Genomic DNA, 19,673 nt, shown 5'->3' with positions numbered 1-19,673 from the left:
CTCACACACATGTGATAATGAGATGAAAGATGCTCAAAGTATAGTCCATAAAAGCATGACAAGTTTAATTCAGTATAAGCTAGCAGCAACTTTAAAGTTTCAAAGGCAATTCAGTTCACAGTTTTTTAGTGCTGTTTCAAAACATTAATGTCCAATCTGCTACTGCAGTTTGCTTTATAAAGCCACAGCTGTCCAACAGAAGTCATTAGGGGAAGGATGGAGAAGCCAGAGTTTTTGTAAGAAATGATCAGGAGCAAATTAATTCATGTTGGCTATGAATTTTCATAAGTATATTTCAGTGCAAATTCAATTGTAGTAACTAGTTTATATTCCTCCTCTAGCTATTGTTTTGAGCTATCTTCAGACGCATACTGACCTCCCTGCATTGCTTTATAGGCTGTTCACATTGCAGAGGTTTTCTTTGCAGCTGATATCCCAAGGCTGGTATCTTCAGGCTAAAAGCTGACACTGTGTAGAGCTCATGTATACCAGCTCAGTGGAGCTGTGCTGATTGATAGATAAGGGTCTGATTTGTAATTAAAGCGTAGAAAAATTGGCTTCTGAAAAACAGTTCTGGCATCAAGGTGGAGTCTACTATGAACTCGATGGCTCTGGAGTTTCAGACAACATCTTTTAAAATTTTCTGTGTAGGGAAGCAGCCTGTAAGAGGTACCTGCTTCCATCACCTAACTAGTCACACCTCGTTGCCTACACAGTTGTGCCAACAAACTGATTATAGGGTGAGCCTATACATGAAATCAGTAAAATACTCCAAGCTGAAATTAAAAGAAATTAATTCTAGGTCATTTACCTAATCCAGTTACAGCACAGCTCCAGAAACAATTCCATGAGCACAGCCAAGGGAGCAGGAGCATGTGAATATCCCTAAAACTATGGAGACTGTCTTTGGGAAAAAAAGCCACTGTTGGTGGCTTTCCCAGCAACCAGTCCTCACAGAAATCATCCTCACCTGCCATCACCAAAAAGCAATTGATGAGAGCCCTTAGCCTAATAACAATCAATTTAAAAGGAAAAAAAAAAAAAAAAGAAAAATAGAGGCCCTCCTCATGACACTCACTCTTCAAGGCTGCATGTCAAGTGTCAATAACCAATAAAAAATTTCTCCCAGAAATTCTTTGTGCCTCTTCCACTGTCCCTCGTACTGCTGGCATGCCAACGACATCTTCTTGCCAGAGCTTTAAATAACGCACAGACACACAACTCCAACTTAGATTTGACACTTTTCCTCAAGATTAAATGGGCTACTTGCAGAGACAGATAACTCACTAACTTCAAAGCTCCTTGTCTTAGCTAACAAGAAACAAATTGCTTCCCCAGTGACTCCTCTCAAGGGAGTAATGCAGGATAAACCTGTGATATTTGCATTAATTCATCTTTAAACATAAAGCGGAATAGATTCCGTTTCTTTAATATATTTTCACATTATTTAAATAGACTTGTTTTAAAAGCCAGTAACGTTTGCTTTGGGGATATTTTGCATTTATATTTACCTTTTGGCTGGCAGTTCATTTTATGGGAAGATCTGTTGGAACTAAAGCAGTTGAGGATTACAAAGATTTTAGAAAGGATTTATATCTGAGACCACTTTCATCCTGATTTTCAGTAACACTACTTTTCTCAGTTTAGTGACAGTTAAGGATAGTGGAAATCTTTCAGTGACAGAGTGCACCAGCGATCTCGGCTGCCTGAGGAAGGCGGGGCTTTACTGTTCTTGTCCTGCTGCCTATAGAATGATTTTGATCAGCAGATATCAAAGCACTTTGCAGAGGTGCTCGATTTCGTCCTCCCATCTTTGCAGCAGGAGAAACAGAGATATGGAGGAGTGAAGGGAACAGTATTGTTTGAAGGCCAGCAGAAGAAAGGTTAATTTTTTTTCTTCTTTGCTCACAACAAACACCATAGATTACAAGGTGCTCACTCACTCTGTCCTCTCCAGCTATGTCAAAGTACTTTGAGACCATTATTAGGGTATTCCTGCACTACCTAGTCTTGTTTGAGGATTCACTGTCCAGTTACCTACACTTTCCTCTGCTGCCAGGGGAACTCTGCAGCCCAGCAGGTATAAAAGGGGACCATGTATCACCTAAGTGCACAGCCAACATCTTTTAGTTTAATCTGACACAAAAAGTGGACTTTAGTAAAATGCTGTCAATAGACGGACCTGAGGCATGATTCAATTCTGGACAGTAGAGCATACGCATGCACAAATCTGTAAGATTAAGTAAGTTCAGACATCCATCAAAGTGAAGAAAAACCTTTCTGGGGCTCAGCCGACAGCTCCTCTTCAGCCCAAAATGCTTCCAGGCTCCAGGCACTCTCACAGGATTGCTGTCCTGAGAAAATAGATCTGTCGTGTGTTCATTGCTGACCTAACCCACAGCAGCAACACTCAGTGTCACACAGTGTCAGCGATGACACCCCATTGCCTGAACAGCTGCATAACTCCTAGCCTTTGTTTTATCTTCTGATTAGGTGCAAGAACTTAGCGATCACACAGAAATCAGATGACTCACTTTGCATTGTTTAGAAATAGTATTTATGCAAAGACTCAGGGAGACATGAGGTTCCGTATTTTTTAATAAAGTTCACAACTGAATATTATGAAGTGCTGGAGGTAAAAAAAAAATCACTAGGTAAACGCTCTTGAGTTCTTTACTGGTTTCAAGATTTACTGTTTAGCCACTACAATTCCTATCATGTGCAAATGTTTCCTATATTAACAGGAGAAGAGTGATTTGTGGGCAGTGAATGGGAAACAGGACATCAATTTAATGGGGCCGTTTGGGGTTAGCACAAAATGACAGAACAGCAGGAAGCAGTTAAAAGCTTCCCCCTCAGCAATCAAAGCCCTGCAATTTTGAGTCTTTTCCTCCAATCAAGTGGCGTATTGATGAGAAACCAGTTCTGATAATGACCTTTGAAAGACCTCAGTCTGGCCTTCTAGGGTAATTCATTTCTCTAACCATGGTGTCCTAACAGGAGCTCAGCAAAAGCACGTCATCTACAAAATCACTTGAGCAGCATGACAAATGGCAGAAACCAAGGGTAGGAGATTTCTTTTCCCTTAACTCTGCTGACTTTTTTTCCTTTGAAGGGTTCTGATCTCAGCCTGACTATGAGAGTATAGCTTTTTCTGTGCACATCTTCCTCTCTCCTACCTGTCTGTCCCAGCTCATTGAAATTATGGACGGACTCTCCTTACTAATTCATCAGTCCTGTAACCTAATGCACTAGTTCCTTCCCATGTTGCATGTTTTTAAATTTCATTCTGTAAGCCTGCCTCCCAGATCAAGTCACACTCACATTTCATTCCAAGCTTTAGTTCAGTTAATTTCACTTTTTTGGCAGTGCTAAAAAGAAACTCGCCGCCTTCTTACAAAGGCAGATAGGGAGTGCTGAATGCCAGCTTTCCTAGGTAGGAAGCAGTAGGTATTTGCTCTCAGCCCTGCGAACGTTAGGAGTCATTTTTCATCACATGAAAATACACCTTCAACCAGTGACAACAAGCCTGCCAGTGCAGACTACGTTACTGGAAAATGCTAGGAAGGAATCAGAACAACACAGTATTTCAGCTGATTTTACTGACAATAAATACCCCAGAACTAGTGATACCTACGATCACTGTGACTGCTCTGCTGTGGAGTTCTGCTTGTAAAATGGGAACAAAAATGACTGCCATGAGCTGGTAGGAACTTAAACTTTTAAGCATCTCATATTGCACTTCAGTGATTTTTAAAAGCTCCTAATACCAGCTCAGAAATGCCATGAAATGCTTACCCAGTATGAACTCACTGTCAGTTCATATTCATCCAAAACATCGGCAGGCTTTATGCCAGATCTGGGATCATCCATCCCCTCCACAGTTGGCAGAAAGGTGACACAGAAATCACACTTGCAAAGGCCATCCTGTGTGTCCCAGCTTTCACCAGAAAGGCATCATGTTGAGCCCACGCCTGGTTCACATCAAATTGGTATAAGTATTTGATAAGCGAACACAGCATCCTACCACTTCCATCCTTGTAAACAGGGGGGGGTGCAGGGAAAGCTTCCTCTCCCAACTTTGTCTTGGGACTCCTGCTCTGCCATCTCACTATGAGCCAGCAAAGACTGTGCGTAGACGGGTGAAGGACAGTGCTTGATATGACAATTACAGGTTATATTTGAAAACTGTTTTCCTACATAGGGTTAGCCAGCCTGCTCACGCCCTGGCACTGAGGAGGAAAAACAGCTTATGTAGCATATATTGTAAAGAAACTAATATATGAAGCATGGGGAACAAGGGCAAAAACATCTATAGGCTTTATTCTAAGGCAGCAAAACCACTCCTCCCTCTGTATGGTTTAGAAAAGTCTCAAACACAAGCGACTTTTAAAAATCATTTAAATAGTTCTCATGACTGTATTCTTAACTTATGTCTGTTGATTTGGCTCCCATGATGTCTGAATAGTTGAAACCAGTTTACTGTCTATTGTCTGTGCCTGATGAGAGTTGTTATTTCTGATTAGATACTTTTCCTCTGTATTTCAGATCTCTGACCTTCATTTCTCTCCCCCAGCATCACTTCTCCCTAAGCACTAATGGCATCTCATGTGAGTACCACTACTAGCACGCCCCGGTGGGCAAGAAGAAAAGCAAGGATATGTCACCTTAGCTTAAGATTGCAACCAAAGGGTAGTATCTTGGAAAGGCAAGGCAACATCTGGAAGTGCCTTTATATTGTGCTACCCCCATGCTCTGGCAGTTCTGCAGGATTTAGTATTTCTAAGTTAAATACAATTCCTTGGATCTTTTATTCATAAAAAGTCCCACTAGAGAAACAAGCTAGACATGCCAAGCTCCAGCTCTCTATGAATTTATTTTATTGCATCACAACCTCCTAAGAACAAGGCATTAGAGAAGAAAGCGGACATTTCCACCTATGCTTTTAAGGTAGATGTGTGTCCTGTCCCCCACCACCTCCCCTCAGCCCACTGGGACTGTTGACTTTGTAACAACAGAAGCATGAAATAACCTTTGCAGAAACACAATTCTTATACCCTACCAAAAAAGTTAATTAATGCCCATTTTCCCTTTTAAGCACAACCAGCAATGGGCTATAGAAAGTGAGGCTAGGGAACACTGAAATACATAAATAAACACACATACATAAGAACTATCCCACCCTCTCCTGCCATGCTAGGTCACTGTTCAGCACATCCAGGACAGCTTGCAAGCAGTTCACCAAAGCACTGGGATGTCCCACCCTCACTGAGCTGGTCCTTTCCACCAGGTGCTTCCAGTGTCCTCAGGCTCAGCACACAGGGAATTGCTGGGCTTCTATCACATGCAAGGTTCTAGCACAGAGCAGGAATAGGCAGCTCAGGGTAGAGGAGAGAGCTAGAGATTCTTCCCAGAATAACAATAAAATGCCAAATGGGATTCACAGTTGTGAAAAATCACAATCACATGCCATTTCCACAGCCCAGCTATAGCCTTCCATCACTGAGAGCATTAAGATACGGGACCCCAGTTCTTTGGCTCATCTGGGAGCTTCCACTGCTGCCTTCATGCAGTGGCCTCCATCGCATTTTATGCCTTCCAATTCTACATGGCTGCTGGATTGTTAGACATGATGTTCAGCATGTGGTTGCTGCCAGCATAAGGCGACATAAGGTGTTTCCCTCTCAAGGAAATGGAAACCCTTCCTCTATACTTAACCACAGCATCACCACTGCAGATATCTCCCCATACAAGCCCTTGGTTGTTGCTGGGCTAAAACCAGCCATGGCTATTTTTGAAATGCTGATGGTCCCCAAGCAGCACTTAACATGACTGTGAAGCTTTAAAACGAGATCTAGAAAACTACATTTGCTAGTACCTGTTCAAATGTAAACCCCATTGACCAGGATGGAGGATCCCTGAAGGCCAACTATGTTATTTTTGTCTATAGAAAACAATTAGAAAGCTAATTTTAAAATGCTGCAATTAAAGGCTTAATATAAATGCATTTCTGATGCTATCAAGAAGCTCAGCAGACTTCAAGAAGCTCTTTCAAAATACCAGTGCCTTCAAGCAAAACAGCCGGTTTTGTTTTTCCTTCATGCTGAACAGACTGTGGGGAATTTACACACACTTTCTAATCTTAAAAATACTTTATCCATACTATGCATCTTATGACTTCCATACACAGATTGTAAAAATCTACATAAAGCCTCACACAGATTTATTGTTCTGCGTATAGATTCATGGCTGAAGATAAAGGACACTGGTAGAAAAGCTTGGGAGCAGGCATATAAAATCTGATGAGCAGGAGTTATGTAAGATTTAATAGCAAGGTTTCTACCTATATTTTAGATAATCAGATTACAGTGGGATTTCAAAATTAATTTCCCTTTCTTGGGCAGTTTTATGTTGTGTTTTGTGAATAATCACACGAATCGAACACCGCAAATGAAAATCCTGGGTTTATTGAGGTCACTAGGGCAACTCCTACCGATTTCAGTTGGGCCAGGGCCTCACTTTATGGGGAAGTCTTGGGGAGAAAATAAATTCAGACTTCTGGAAATAGAGTAGCATACCAAAAAGCCTTTTAATTTTATTTTGAATACGGTCACACTGCCACGTGAGAAAGCAACTCCCTTCATTGCCTTCAAGAAATCAGCAGGTATTCCTGCTCCCACCAATTACTTGCAAGCATGGTAGAATAGGCTGGCTTAAAAGCTGCTGCTTTTCACAGTGGCCAAACACTGCTGATGGGCTGAAGTCCCCATCTCACCCCTGTGCCAGGATCTCAGCTTCCACTGAGCACTGAGCTTTGGAGGTCCAAAAAGACCCTCCTGTTTACAGCAGTCCCAGCTGGCTTCTTTAAGGAGGTACAGGCTTGTCCTGGGCTGTAGGATAAGGAGTCTTGCGTATCAGAGGCCAAGAAATCTTGGGTTCCTACTCCCGAGAGATGAGCACTCGCAAGGAGCCTGTTTTAGATGGGACCTTGCCCTTGTAAGAGGCAGTGGCTGTCAGCTCTTGAGGAGTTTCCAACTAAGTTGGAAGAGAGAGTCCTTCTCCATCAAGCAGGATTTTACCTGTGAGACAAAGAACTTAATTCAGCTCTTGGAGTGTTCTTTCTCCCAAACCCAGATGTATCCTATCACGTTTTTACTTCCACTTCAAACTCCTCCTCTGCATTACTCAACACAGTGCAACAGAAGACACAGCTCTACTAATATCAATTTCCAAAGCAAGTGTCTTAGCACTTCTGTCGGACTTCAGCCAGAAATAGTCCCTTTGGATGAGACAGGCCACCCTTTAATCATCTTGTCCACTTAGTTCTTATGGGTTTATCAGAGAAACTGAGGCTGCCAGCAGCATCGATCTCTGACATGCCTAACTAGATTGCTGCTGTGGTTTCTGCACCAAATTGCACTGCTATCTAGTGCATGTTTAAGAGCTGGTATCATTAGTACAGAAGAAGCCATAAGACAGCTCTTGTTTGAAACCAGTTCCAAACTAATGAGAAGCACCGGCCATATAAGAATTTGGATCAAGAATGTAGCAGTGTGGTACCAAGTATTGCAGTAAGAATTCTAGAAAAACAACTTACCAAGAGTGACAAGTTTGATGCCTGTAAACACGCTTTAATCAGAATTTTGGATGAAGTCTGAAGGTACTGTTTTTACTGGGTAATACTTCCTCAATTTAACTTCCATGTCTCTATATCACACTGTGGAGTATTTCTTATCATTAGCTAGTAATATCTGAAAGGTCTTGGAGATGGACATCATGGAAGTGGGGCTTCAGTTTCACTGACCATAAAAGTATTTAAAATGATGTTTCACATCTCCTGGAAGAAAAATTGTTAAGAGAACAGTGTGAATTCTGAACAATATTACATAATTAACTTTTCAGCACAGAACAGCCTCTTGGCACTAACCATGTCCTTTATTCTGATCTAGCAGAGACTGAAAACCATGGCCTTTCCCGTGCCAACTGTCTTTTAGAATAAACACGAGACCCTCCCCCTTCATCTCCATGTACTTAATAATATTAATAGAGCATTAAAATATTAATGCTAGTAGACAAGGTCTTTCACAAAGCACATAAATGAATTCATTCACTCTAGCTCATTAGCTTAATCGTCAACCTTTTTACAATGTAACTGATTAACATTTTCATTGTTCTTGTTTTTTTCCCTTAGACTTTTACTTCTTTGGGGATCAAAAGATCTCTGAATACATAAGCACAACAAATATCTGTGCACAACTGTACAACAACAGCAATCACTAAAAGAGATAACTAAGTAAAGGCTTTCACAGCTCATGCTTCAAAGATACGGCAGGAAACAACCATTTAAGAACCATTTTTATTTGTAAGTTTAACGCGATTATACACATTCATGAGTCCAACAAGATCTGCACTGTGACATTAAAGATACAGTACAATAACATTCAACATGAGGTACTTTATATTTATATATATCTGTCCTTTATAAATAATGCTGTAAGCCTTCTAAGGTCAAACACTGCTCCAGCACAAATGGGTGCTGGGACCTGATGTTAGCTGAGTTTATCACAACAAATAAACAAAAAATAAATCCTAAAACAGTTCAGTGCAATAAGTATGTAGAAATTAAAATGTTTTCTTAAATACTATTTTAGATATGCAGAAAGTATATTACATTATACTCTCTTATCACAGAATCCCCTCACCAGGAAAATCAAATATAGAAGTAGTGAAGATGGCTAGGTACAGTTTAAGACAGAATCTATGAAAGGATCTCTGTTGACATTACGCTTACATTCCAGGTTGGTATAGCTGATGCTTGCAAAATGTCAATCATTGTATTAAGCTTAGATGCTACTGCTAAGCCAACCAAATCCACATTTAGACACTTACTTCAGTGCCCTGATGTCCTAAAGTGACTGGTACTAGCCACCTACTTACATACCAGTACTTGTTAGCATCAAGCAGTGCTCAAAATCGAATTGTGCTGTTAAGCATCAAAAGGTGTTTTGTGGTGCTTATGTTTATTCCTGCACATTGAGAAACTTTACATGCACCAGCTCCTAAAACCTGGAATGGACTCACAGAAATTAAGCTAGAGGTTGCGTTCATCCTGCTTCATCAAAAAGATTTCATAAAAGTAGCAAATAATTAAACAACAGCTCATTTTCTACGTATCACACCTATACCGTATTCTGATCTAAATTCTGTTCCAGCCATTGAAAGTAGTAGATACTCTACCTTTATTTGCAGGTAAGTAAAAACCAAAAAATAAATGCGAGAAGCTAAGCCTAGTTATCCCAGTGCAGTACTCTCTGATTTGTCCCACCAGCTGAGGCACCTGATTCTTTTCCAAACAACTCAGAATGCAGCCTGCTACTGCAAGCAACTTGTCAATCTGATCATCACTCATAATTATATCTACATCAACTGCTTGCTGTAAGAAAACTTAATCAGCTGATTAGCGTCTTTCTCTGCTTTCAAATGTATTTAAATAAATGGAACTGCTGCTCAGATGTTTTCTAAAAGTAATGACCATTATCTCATCACAATCTTAAGAGTCCTTTCTGCAGTCTCTTGCAACTCCTCCTCCAGTCCATACAGTTATGCTCTTGTCTATTTCAGGCTGCAGATCTAAATATAATTAACTGAAGCTTTTTTTAAATCTCTCTCGGAGTTTTCCATGGAGCATTCTGTTTAGTTTTCGCTAACAGTCTGGATTATGTACATCTGTTACAAAAACCCAAAACATTTTTCTATATCTTTTGAGAGTATCTACATTTCAGAAAGAACATTGCTTATACACATGTATGTATGTATGTATATAAAATATTAAACACTAAGATGGGTGAAAAGCATAGATCTTGCAGGGCAGTTTTTTTACCTGTCTCTCCTTTTATTACCTAGAGAGAAGATCTGGGCTTTGGCCATGAAGTGTTTGACATCTATGCTCCAGTTTTCCTTACTTCAGACGGTATTTTGGACACTGCAAAGATGTATTGGCACTTTACGATGGCCAGGATTCCAACCGTCAAGAAACACTTAGAGTAATAGTATTAAACTGGTAAGAAATCATATGAGAAAAACATTTTTATTACAAAACTGACAAGTGAATTTAGGGTTGTGCTGCATTAATGTGTTGATACTATAACATTAATCTTCACTCTGTCCAAAGAATCATTTGGTCCTCTCATTTTGTTAAAACATACGTAACAAACAGAACCCACTTCAGAGATTAAATGAGATGCTTTACAACAGGTAGTGTCCCTCTGAGAATCAATTTACCCAATGCAATAGTGAAGGATTTCCTTATGTTTAAATAATACCTGTATTTCTTATTTATATTGTTTTCCTTCCCTGATAAAGGAGTCATGATCCCTAATACTTTTCCAAAAACAATACAGACATACAACAGGAAGTTCGAAGGTAAAAGAAAAAAAAAAATCAGACAAGGAGAAGTTCTGCACCACGTAATCCTTTGATCGATATGTAACCATAAGCAGTTGCAGGAGATCCAACATTAACACATTAGAGAAGACTTCCTCCTCCTGTTATCTGATGATATATACTAAGTGTAATATGACCACAGTTGGGAATCTTCTTGTCTTTGTCTAAATTTCACTGATAATGTATGGTAATAAAAAGAAGAAATCTCATCTTACAGAACAAAGTCCAAGTCATGATTGGTACATTCTTTTGTTCCTCTATTACCTGCCTCTACCATGTTTAGAAGGAAGAAAAAAACCCCATCCAAACCAAATAAAAAATTATCCTGCATCGGATGCTAGATATTAATTCCCATTTATTTAGCAAGGGTTCAAAGAAAAGCCATTTAAATAGCAAGTCAACTTCAAGGTAGCAAAAACTAGGTCATGGGAGAAGAGTTTCAAGAGCTCCATATACAATTTCAACATGTACAAGTACTTCCTTGCCTTCAAGGTGGGATTCCTAGAAAATGAACTCTGAGAGTAACATGCCAAGCCCACATCCCCTCCTCCACTGTAAACATGTCCATGCACTGTGGACATGGTCAGCACGCTGAGTAGCTTCCTGAGAGCTGCTTGCTTCTCTCCATCTTCCCCTGCAGCCATCCAAACAGCTGACCACAGGAGAAGCTCACAGCATGAAGGTTTAATTAAAACTATGCTTTTTCTGCTTACAACTGAAGCACTTCTTTCAGCTCCCATGATCAAAAGCAGCTCAGTTTGTTGGAATCTCTTAAGTCTGAAGGGCAGACAGAAGAGAGAGCTATAAAACAAGGCTCTTCATTTTCTACCCGTACCTCCCCAAATAATTGCAAGCAGAAAGCAGGAAATGGAGAAAGAGAACATGGATCAATGAAGATAGCGTTTAGTTAGATACATGAGGGGGACATCCTCTGGTGATTCACAGGTGCATCAAAGAAAGGGTCAGCATCACCAGCAAACAGGCACACCTCTGACAAAGCCTTTAAAACTTGCTTGTTCCTAAGAGCTTCCAGTTTAGATACTACGCTTGAACTTTATCACCAACAATGCTACAAGTATAGCAAGCCAGTAACTTGCCCACAGCATTTAGTTACATATTACCTGTGCTGATCACACATCTGCAGATAAAAAGCTAAGCGTCAGTAGCCCTGAACCAGACAGGTTCTTCATAGCAAAATGCTTCATCTCCACACGCTTTCATTCAAGCATAAAATATGAGTTCAGGAATTTGCCCTCCCTGTACCCCAGTGCCATTTGTACTGTCCGAAGAGCACTGAAACTGAACAGTCACCTTCCCACACTGAACTTCTGTCATTCCTTCTTGTCCAAAATAGCTGAGTTCGTTACCATCCAGAATCACGCTAGCTGTGTAAAAGGTGTCAGGCTCAATCTGCACTGGATATTCAAACCACACGGGAAAAGTGTTACTAGAACCATCTGAGAAGTATTTACTCAAGTTCTGGCCTAGGATAACTCCTTGTCGTTTGAGTTCAATCTTAGCACTGTACTCTGCTGACCCACAGCTGGAGCCATACAGCCCAAAGCCAGCAATAAACACTCGCTTATCAACAGCAAACTGGATGCTGTCACACCGGCCCCTGTAGCGCCACTGGTTGCTGCGGTAAGCACAGGACTGGAAACGGTGGCATCGCTGAGGAACGAGGCCTTTCCGGGGCTTGCTCACAAACTGTAACTCTGGCTTTTTGGCAGCTGTATACCAGAGGAAGATATCATTGGTTTCGTTGAGAGTCAGAATCCCAGACTGAGCAGCGCCATTTGCGAAGTCGTCAAGTGCCATGGTAGGGATGCGTATCAAGTACAGAGCCTTCCCGAGGACTTTGCGCTTGTTCTCTATGGTAGCTGTTAGCTCTTGTCGTTGACACTCCACTTCAGCCCAGTTCAGAGCTGCTTCGAAAACAACAATTTCTTTGGCATTCAGAGTCTCCCTTCGGAGAATGCTTTCAAGTGTCTGAAAATCAATGTCACAGAACCCCTCAGACTTCAAAGCTAGCTCAGCTTGGGCATCAATCACTTCCCAACAGCGCTGGGTTAGGTCAGGTTCCTCGAATAAGCAGCTCTGGGAAAGCAGCACACAGGCATTCTTTGCACTCAGACTTGTCTCTAGAAAGTTGACGCAGGCACGAGCAAGATGAGGGACGATATACTTCTTGGCAGCATACAGAGTAGCCAGTACAGTATCTGCAGCCAAATCAATCTCATCACAATATATGTATCTGAAATAAAACACATGCATGTAACACAGCTGTTTAATGCAAAAATGTGATTTGTCAACAACATCTGAAAATTATAAACAAAGAATATTCCACATTAAAACTAAGCAGCGCTTTTGGGGAACATTGATTAAATCCAGAAAGAAAGTACAAAACCAAATTCATCACTCATGTAAGACCATGGAAGAGAACAGGCTTAAATCTAACATGAATAAAACTTCACATTTGGGGTACATGGTATGTAGACAATGGTTATGTTTACAAACTATGGCCCCTCCAGCTCTGTGTTCCTTCCATGCAGGCTTTGGCTAATGAGAGTCTATCTGCCCCAGGCAGTAGGTCCTCAAGGGCTGGCCACCTTACAGTCTGGAACACATGTTACAAAAAGGGTACTTGGACTGGAGGTCCCATGATGGTGAATGAATTATTGAGGTGTATATATAAATACAGGCATGAAAACAAGTTTATTGAGAATAACTAGGTAGTCCAATAAGAGAAATGCTATTGAAGTATATCAGGTGCTATTAATTTTCATAACTAGTAAGTTGTTTCGGTTGCTTTCTTTTTTTTTTTTTTTCCCCACAGGGTGATGAAGCATATAGGAAAAGGCACAGAATCCTAACTTTCCAGTTTCTTAATGCCTACAACATCCTAGCTCCACTAGCACAGTGTTTTCTCTCAGTCTCACTGCGTAAAGAGGAAAAAAGCTTTACTGCTACACTAGTGTGGTGGAAGAGATGAAGGTGAAATTCTATTTATGTGACTAAACTGCTGGGATTCATTGCTCAGAGAAATGAAGCATTGTACAGTTTGTTCTTTTAAATATCTCATGCTTCAGGGCCCCATTTGCAGCTGGTGAATGCAATGTGCAAAAACCATGCCGAATGCAATTTTACTCTTCATAAGGATAAGCAAGTCTTGATGGTTATGGTTGATAAAAGCATCTTTCTCCAGTAAAGCTGAAGTTGTATGTCACCCTGTACTAATTAAAATTTTCTAGTTAGCATGTTTCCCAACACAATGATTTTTTGCAGAACAGATGTGCTTATAAAGTGGAATTAGTACCTATACTGATCTGACTGTAGTTGTAAACATCTTTATTCGTATTTTTGCAGGTGTAGGGTACTATCCTCCAAGCCACACTTAGAAAACATGCTCAGGCAGATAGGGCCAAACCATTTTGTTTTGTTTTGTTTTAGTTTTCTTACTTGGTTTCAGCTGGGCTATTTGTAACAGCAAAGAGCACATCTACATATCACTGGTTAAAGGCTTAGCTCCTTTACCGTCCAAAAATTTTTCATTGTTTTAATTAATTAGATTTTCTGATTCTATTCATTGCTCTCCAACTCTTTTGTCCCTTTCATTACTTCTCTTTGCTTGCTAGTACACCAGAGAACGACGACATCTGTTTTAAATTGAAAGAGTACAAAAGTTGCTAGCTTAATACTCATGAAAGTGAGGAACTAATATCACTGATTTACAACGGACACAGCACAGATCAGCTGTCAGCAATATTCCATACTTCTCACTCTGACAATGCACCTCCACTCTGGTCTGCAATTACTGATATTCCAGTTTCACTCAGTTCTTAGAGGATTCTGCTAGACCACAGGGTTTGACCATTTAGTAACACATTCATCCTAGGATAAGATGAGACCACAGTTCTAACTTGAACAGTCAAGATTAAGATAAGATATAGTACATTAGAGATACCAATTCAGCATGTCTACTAGATTATGAATTCAACTCTATTTTTAAAATTCTAGAGAACAGACAGAGGAGTTTCACTGGGAGAATAACTAGTAACTACCAGTTGAGGTATCATTTCCTATGTTACATCTGGCAATACCTCATCTGATGTTTGTTGTCAGAATGCCCACTATATAGTAAAAGAAAAAATACTTATGCTAAGAATTCCCTGTTCAGGAGGGGAAAAAAAAAACAAAAACAACAAAACCCCAAAAAATCCAACCCCAAAAAACCCACAAAAACAAACTCAATGTATTTTCTGACAAAGATTATGATGCATTCCTCCTGACTGCAGAAAGGAGCGTATAAAGGAGAGGGCTGCTTTGGGATAGGTAAAAAGTGTTTTCCTTCTGTAGAAACAGTGTCATAAGCCTTCTGCCATCCACCGCTCAGAGCAGTTGCAAGCAACACTTGTGGGGATGATTTCCCATCGGGAAAGGAGTGAAGGTGGCCATGACCCCCCCTGCCCCAAGCTCCACCCAGAGCAGCACATGCACTGGATTCTGCGATGAGGGGAATGCTGCACTGCTGAGCAACATCCCCTTCCCTTCCCTGCATCGTCACAGCTGCAGATACCCTGGTGTTCGCAGACACAGGAGGACTCTGCAGGTGCAGTCACGCTGCATCAGTGGAAGTGAGCACTGGCAAGGTTAGCTCAACATCCACACAGACCACAAACTTTTCCTAGTCTTCTGTTTTTTTTAAATAAAAGCTGAGAAGGTGATGTATTTCATGGTTCTGGCCATGCACTCTAAGATAGTTTCCTAAATTGCCATGGGCTGAATACTACGCCAAAACCTAGATATCAGTATTGATACTCTCTTCTCTAGGCTTGTTCTCTGAACATATTTCTTAATAAATTCAGAAAGCACTCAGTTTTTAGATGGCAAACAATTTTTAACCACTGTGAAATAGATTTGCTGTTCAAAAAGAAAGGGTGGCCGGGGGAGCACAAGTATCTTGTATTTGTGCCTTGTAAAATTCCGCATGAAAGTAAAGCACAAGTCTGAGCTCTGCAGAAGACACCTGCAAAACCAGAAAGGCCCAGAGCAAGGATCCATAACGCACCCACCTACATAATGTCATATCTTAACTTTATACTCCAGGTCTACAGAACATCTGCGTGACTTCAGCTTTTCCTGGCAGTTACTGATATTTGCACAGAACGCTTCTGATGTTCATGATAACCTGTAAAAACTCTGTATGACAAATTCTATGTAACTTCGAATGTTCACCTACAGTGCCACTGGAATGTAAAAGAAAACCAAGAAACCATTCTGCAATCACAAGCTAGTCAAAACAATCTATGAAATACAATAAATTGCTAGCTAGTGATTACACCATTACAGGCAAGAAAATCTGCAGCATACTAAAAGGATCACTATCAGATATTAATGCATATTCTTTACCAAATAGCAATGGCAGTTAATAAGGCTGAAGGGAAAAAACCCTCAAAGCAATAGCATTTCTGTGATAGGGCATTTCTCTTTAATAATCAGAGCTTAGAGATACGTTCAAGGACAATTCAGCAGGGAAGCCGCTTCATTCTGCTCATTTAGGAAAAGACAGCATTTCTTATGCAGTTTGCAAGATGAAAAATAATGATCACGTAAACTGACTGTTTTTCCCCTGTTAGAATAAAAAACCCTATTCATGTAAACAGCCTTTTCATCACTTTCCAAATGCATCAACATGATAGAGGAGGAGAAATTTAATTTTCAGAGGCTATATTCAATAACTTAGGCTCGTTTTTCTAAGACAAGACCTGCATACAGAAAGTTTATAAAAGAGCTGGAACGATGTCTATATACAAACCCAGCAAATCTGGGTTTTGGTGGGGGAGGGGGCAGGTGGTGAGGTGGGGTGTTATGTGGTTTTAACTTTTCAGCATGCTTGCAAAGTAGAACAGGGTTTTTTTTGTTACAGTTGACAATTCTTTTTAGTAACTCCATTCCTTTGTGTAACATGTGTAGTGACAAATCAGATCAATAGGCATTACAGTATACAATGCGCCCAAAGATCCCCTGCCAAAGTCATTATTTATAACTGCCTACATTAGTCTAATATATGCGTGCCTGGAAGCAAAAAGGGACAGCAAAATGAGGTAAAAGTTTAAAGTATCTGAAAGACAAAAAGAGAAATATTTTAAGCAACTGCTTGCTTTGTTTATACACAAGTCTAATACTTTAACTATGACATTACCAGTGTATGCATACATCGTAAAGGAAAACATATCTAGCAGTTGAATGATGCTTACTTCAGCATTGCGAGAAAAGCAGCAGGCTCAACATCTGGTATACGGATTTCATCTTTGTCCTCAGCAAGCTCTCCGTAAAACATCGCATGGAATACAGAGCTCCCAACAGCCAGGACATACTGTTGAGAAAGGGAAATCTTATTTCATGCTTTAAACTGAAAGCACTGCCAACAAAAACAATGTGGGAGAGCCTCTCTGAGCATGCTGGGCTTCACTGACAGACTCTATAGACACACTTCAGTAAGAAATAAAGTCAAAGTTAATAACAGAATTACACATTTTCCCTGAATTTTGCTCTCATGGGCATATAGGCATTAGCTACTGGAAAACTCTCATATCCACTACAGAAGTTAACTATGCCTAGAAAATCTCTAGAGTAATATTAATCAGCACCACAAAGCAGTATACCTAGCTTTACAATGACTGCCTCAGCACAAGTGTACTGTTTAACTGAAAACACAAAGAAAAGCAAGAGACAGACTATTCCACTGCATGCAGCCTTTTAAAATACAAAATTATGCCTGTCCCAGAACAGCCGAGTCTCCCACGCTATGTCCCAGTGTAACCGTGGGAGCTCTCTCCAGCTATCCCCACCCGAGCTGATAACGCAGCTGTTGCTTACTTTGTGTCCTGGCAGCCGCTGGGTCCCACCTGGTGGCCCGACCACAAAATGAACATCTGCCATCAAGTCGTTGTTGAACATCACTGCATTTCTGCAAACAGAGGCAGCGTGTCAATTTATGGTGCCCAGTAACTCTGTGCTTGTCCCAGATCCAAGAAATGACATTTCTTAACAACTTAAAGTTGCATGTTAGTAAAGAGAAGCAGGTCACATTTTGTTTTAAGCTACTTTACATATCATCACACAAATACACCAAAGAAAAAAGTAAGCAGAGATGGAGCGGGGGCGGGGGGGCTCGTGTGTGTGCAAGAAAAAAAAACACAACCCCAAATTTATGAGAATTTTTCAAACAGTGGAAATTAAAGTCAAGAGCAAGTAGCACTGAAAATCCCTACTAAGGTCTAAAAGCAAATCTTTATGGTATCCTGCACCTTCCAGCAACATTTTTATTTACTCAAGACAAACAGCTGCCCTATCTGGAAAAGAGATATTAAAATATTTTCCATTACCAAAATACTTGTTTCACACACGCAGAGGAAAAAAAAACAAAACAAAACAGAGAACTACATTTTCTTCAGCAAATAAATGAATAACTAAACATACGCATTACGAACATTTGCTACTTTTCACCACTCCATTGAAACAACAAAAACAAACTGCCCTGAACTTACCTCTCTCTGATGGTTGGATAAAGTCCTTGCCAATTAGGTGCCGGAATAGTGTTGTTGTTATTGAGATTTTGCTGGTGGTACTGCTGGACAGCAGTTGTATTAGTGTTGGCTGGTTTCTTTCGGGGAAAAATATCAGCAGCCATCTTCTTCTTCTTTTTGGTCTTCAAGGTAATGATTTCATAGCAAACTGGAGGCAATTTGCTGCTGCTACTGCTGCTGCTACTTCCCTTCTTAGAGCTCTTCTTGGACCTGTTCTTGACCGTCTCTGGAAGCATCAAGAAGAAGGTGAGACATTTCATGTTCTTTCCTTTCTCATCTACCATGAGTATACTTGTCTGTAAAGCTAGATAGCCTAACTAGCCAGGAACATTAAGCACTGCACGTGGAAGCTGTTAAACTGAGAGCAGCAGAGCTGAGAGTTTGCTTCTTTTCCAGCAAGACAAGGTGACCTTTCCAGTACACCGAGTAAGAAACTGGCTTTAAGTTTGATCCAGTACTTGAATTGTTAAATACATCCCCATCATTCCTGCCAGTTTTATGTCTTTCCAGATCTCCTGATCAGGAACCACCTGAAAGCACTATACCCCCCGAGGAGGGTGGATGCTGGCAGTAGCACTGGCTTTCCAGAGGGGGCTAGCAAGGCGCGCACGGTAGCTCTGCTTTTCTGCTCGGCGAGCTGAACTTGTGCGTGGAGCGGATGGGAACTGAGTAGGTATTGCAGCGCTGCAGATGGAGTCAGCTGCGTTCGGAGCCAATAGCTGAAGTCACGGATAACGATTGGACCCAGTCGCACAGTGACACCTATTGTAACGTATGCCGCTCGACATTAAAGCGACAGCAGTTGCGCTCCTCATTTCATACGTAGTGCTAAGTAATAAAGTAATAAATGGCACGCACAGCCACGTAAGTGCATGACTGGCCAGCAGCATGTGTGTTTTAGCTCTCCTTGATGCTACTTGAATTTTCCACAGGAGAAGCAATAAAAAGTTGAAATCAGGCAGAAAGATACACATGAGTCTAAATATTTCCGTGGGAGCTATTTCCCCATGCCGTTGATATCAGCACGGCTTCATTTGTCTCTAGTATTCCCACAAATCCCTACCGTAACAGTTCTTCTGCAAAAGCACGCTATAGGTATCAGAAGCAAATTAAAGCAACCGACTAGCAGCAGCAAAGACAGCGATGCAGTTAACAACCCCTTTCAGCACAGCTTCTACTCCAGTGTAACGTGAATAGAGATGAGGTCACAGCTTTAGCTTTAACTCCTTCTGTTTCTAGACAACGTAATAGCCTTTGACAGGGGTCCCAAATCACTAAGCAGTGTTAATTAAGCCAGCTTACACCAGACAGGGCTGCACCACATCAGAAGAAAACTTCTAGATGTGCAATCAGATTAAAGCAAACCAGAGTGAATATATTTAATCAATATTTCAAAGCATTAAATGAAAAAGTCTGAATGATTTAGAGTCTCAGGCAGAAATCACTCCCTGAGATGCAAACACACTCCAATTTTACTCACAAATACTTTCTGAAATAAACAGGATATAAGCTATGCCAACCAAACCATTTAAATAGGAAAGACGACTAATTTTCAGTCATCAGTTTATTTAAAACTTAAATTTAGATCAGATTTCCTTAATAGTAGGTCAAGTTTATTAAAAAACCCAAGCAAGCGTAGCC

The 19,673-nt window shown here is 40.6% G+C and overlaps 1 protein-coding gene across 1 annotated transcript; it reads right to left on the bottom strand.

Moving 5' to 3' along the window:
• Positions 1-11,664: 11,664 nt before the first annotated feature.
• On the bottom strand, positions 11,665-18,316 carry BTBD3 (BTB domain containing 3). Its single transcript, XM_009956824.2, has 4 exons — positions 17,994-18,316; positions 17,323-17,413; positions 16,701-16,819; positions 11,665-12,697 (listed from the first exon to the last, which is right to left on the bottom strand). The coding sequence occupies exons 1-4, from the start codon at positions 18,314-18,316 to the stop codon at positions 11,665-11,667; spliced, it is 1,566 nt and encodes a 521-aa protein (XP_009955126.1).
• Positions 18,317-19,673: the final 1,357 nt, after the last annotated feature.

This window comes from Leptosomus discolor, chromosome 2 (genome assembly GCF_034619465.1).
Source record: "Leptosomus discolor isolate bLepDis1 chromosome 2, bLepDis1.hap2, whole genome shotgun sequence".
NCBI classification, from domain to species: Eukaryota; Metazoa; Chordata; class Aves; order Leptosomiformes; family Leptosomidae; genus Leptosomus; species Leptosomus discolor.
Note: the sequence above shows the minus strand (reverse complement) of the source record. Positions and strands in the feature narration are given on the sequence as shown.

What these genes read in the sequence shown, in the direction of transcription:
- BTBD3 (XM_009956824.2), bottom strand. Translation starts at nt 18,316, where the DNA reads ATGGTAGATGAGAAAGGAAAGAACATGAAATGTCTCACCTTCTTCTTG. An exon ending in TATCCAACCATCAGAGAGAG is followed by an intron (nt 17,414 to 17,993) that starts GTAAGTTCAGGG and finishes CTCTGTTTGCAG; the next exon opens with AAATGCAGTGATGTTCAACA. An exon ending in GCTTTTCTCGCAATGCTGAA is followed by an intron (nt 12,698 to 16,700) that starts GTAAGCATCATT and finishes GTTTTATTTCAG; the next exon opens with ATACATATATTGTGATGAGA.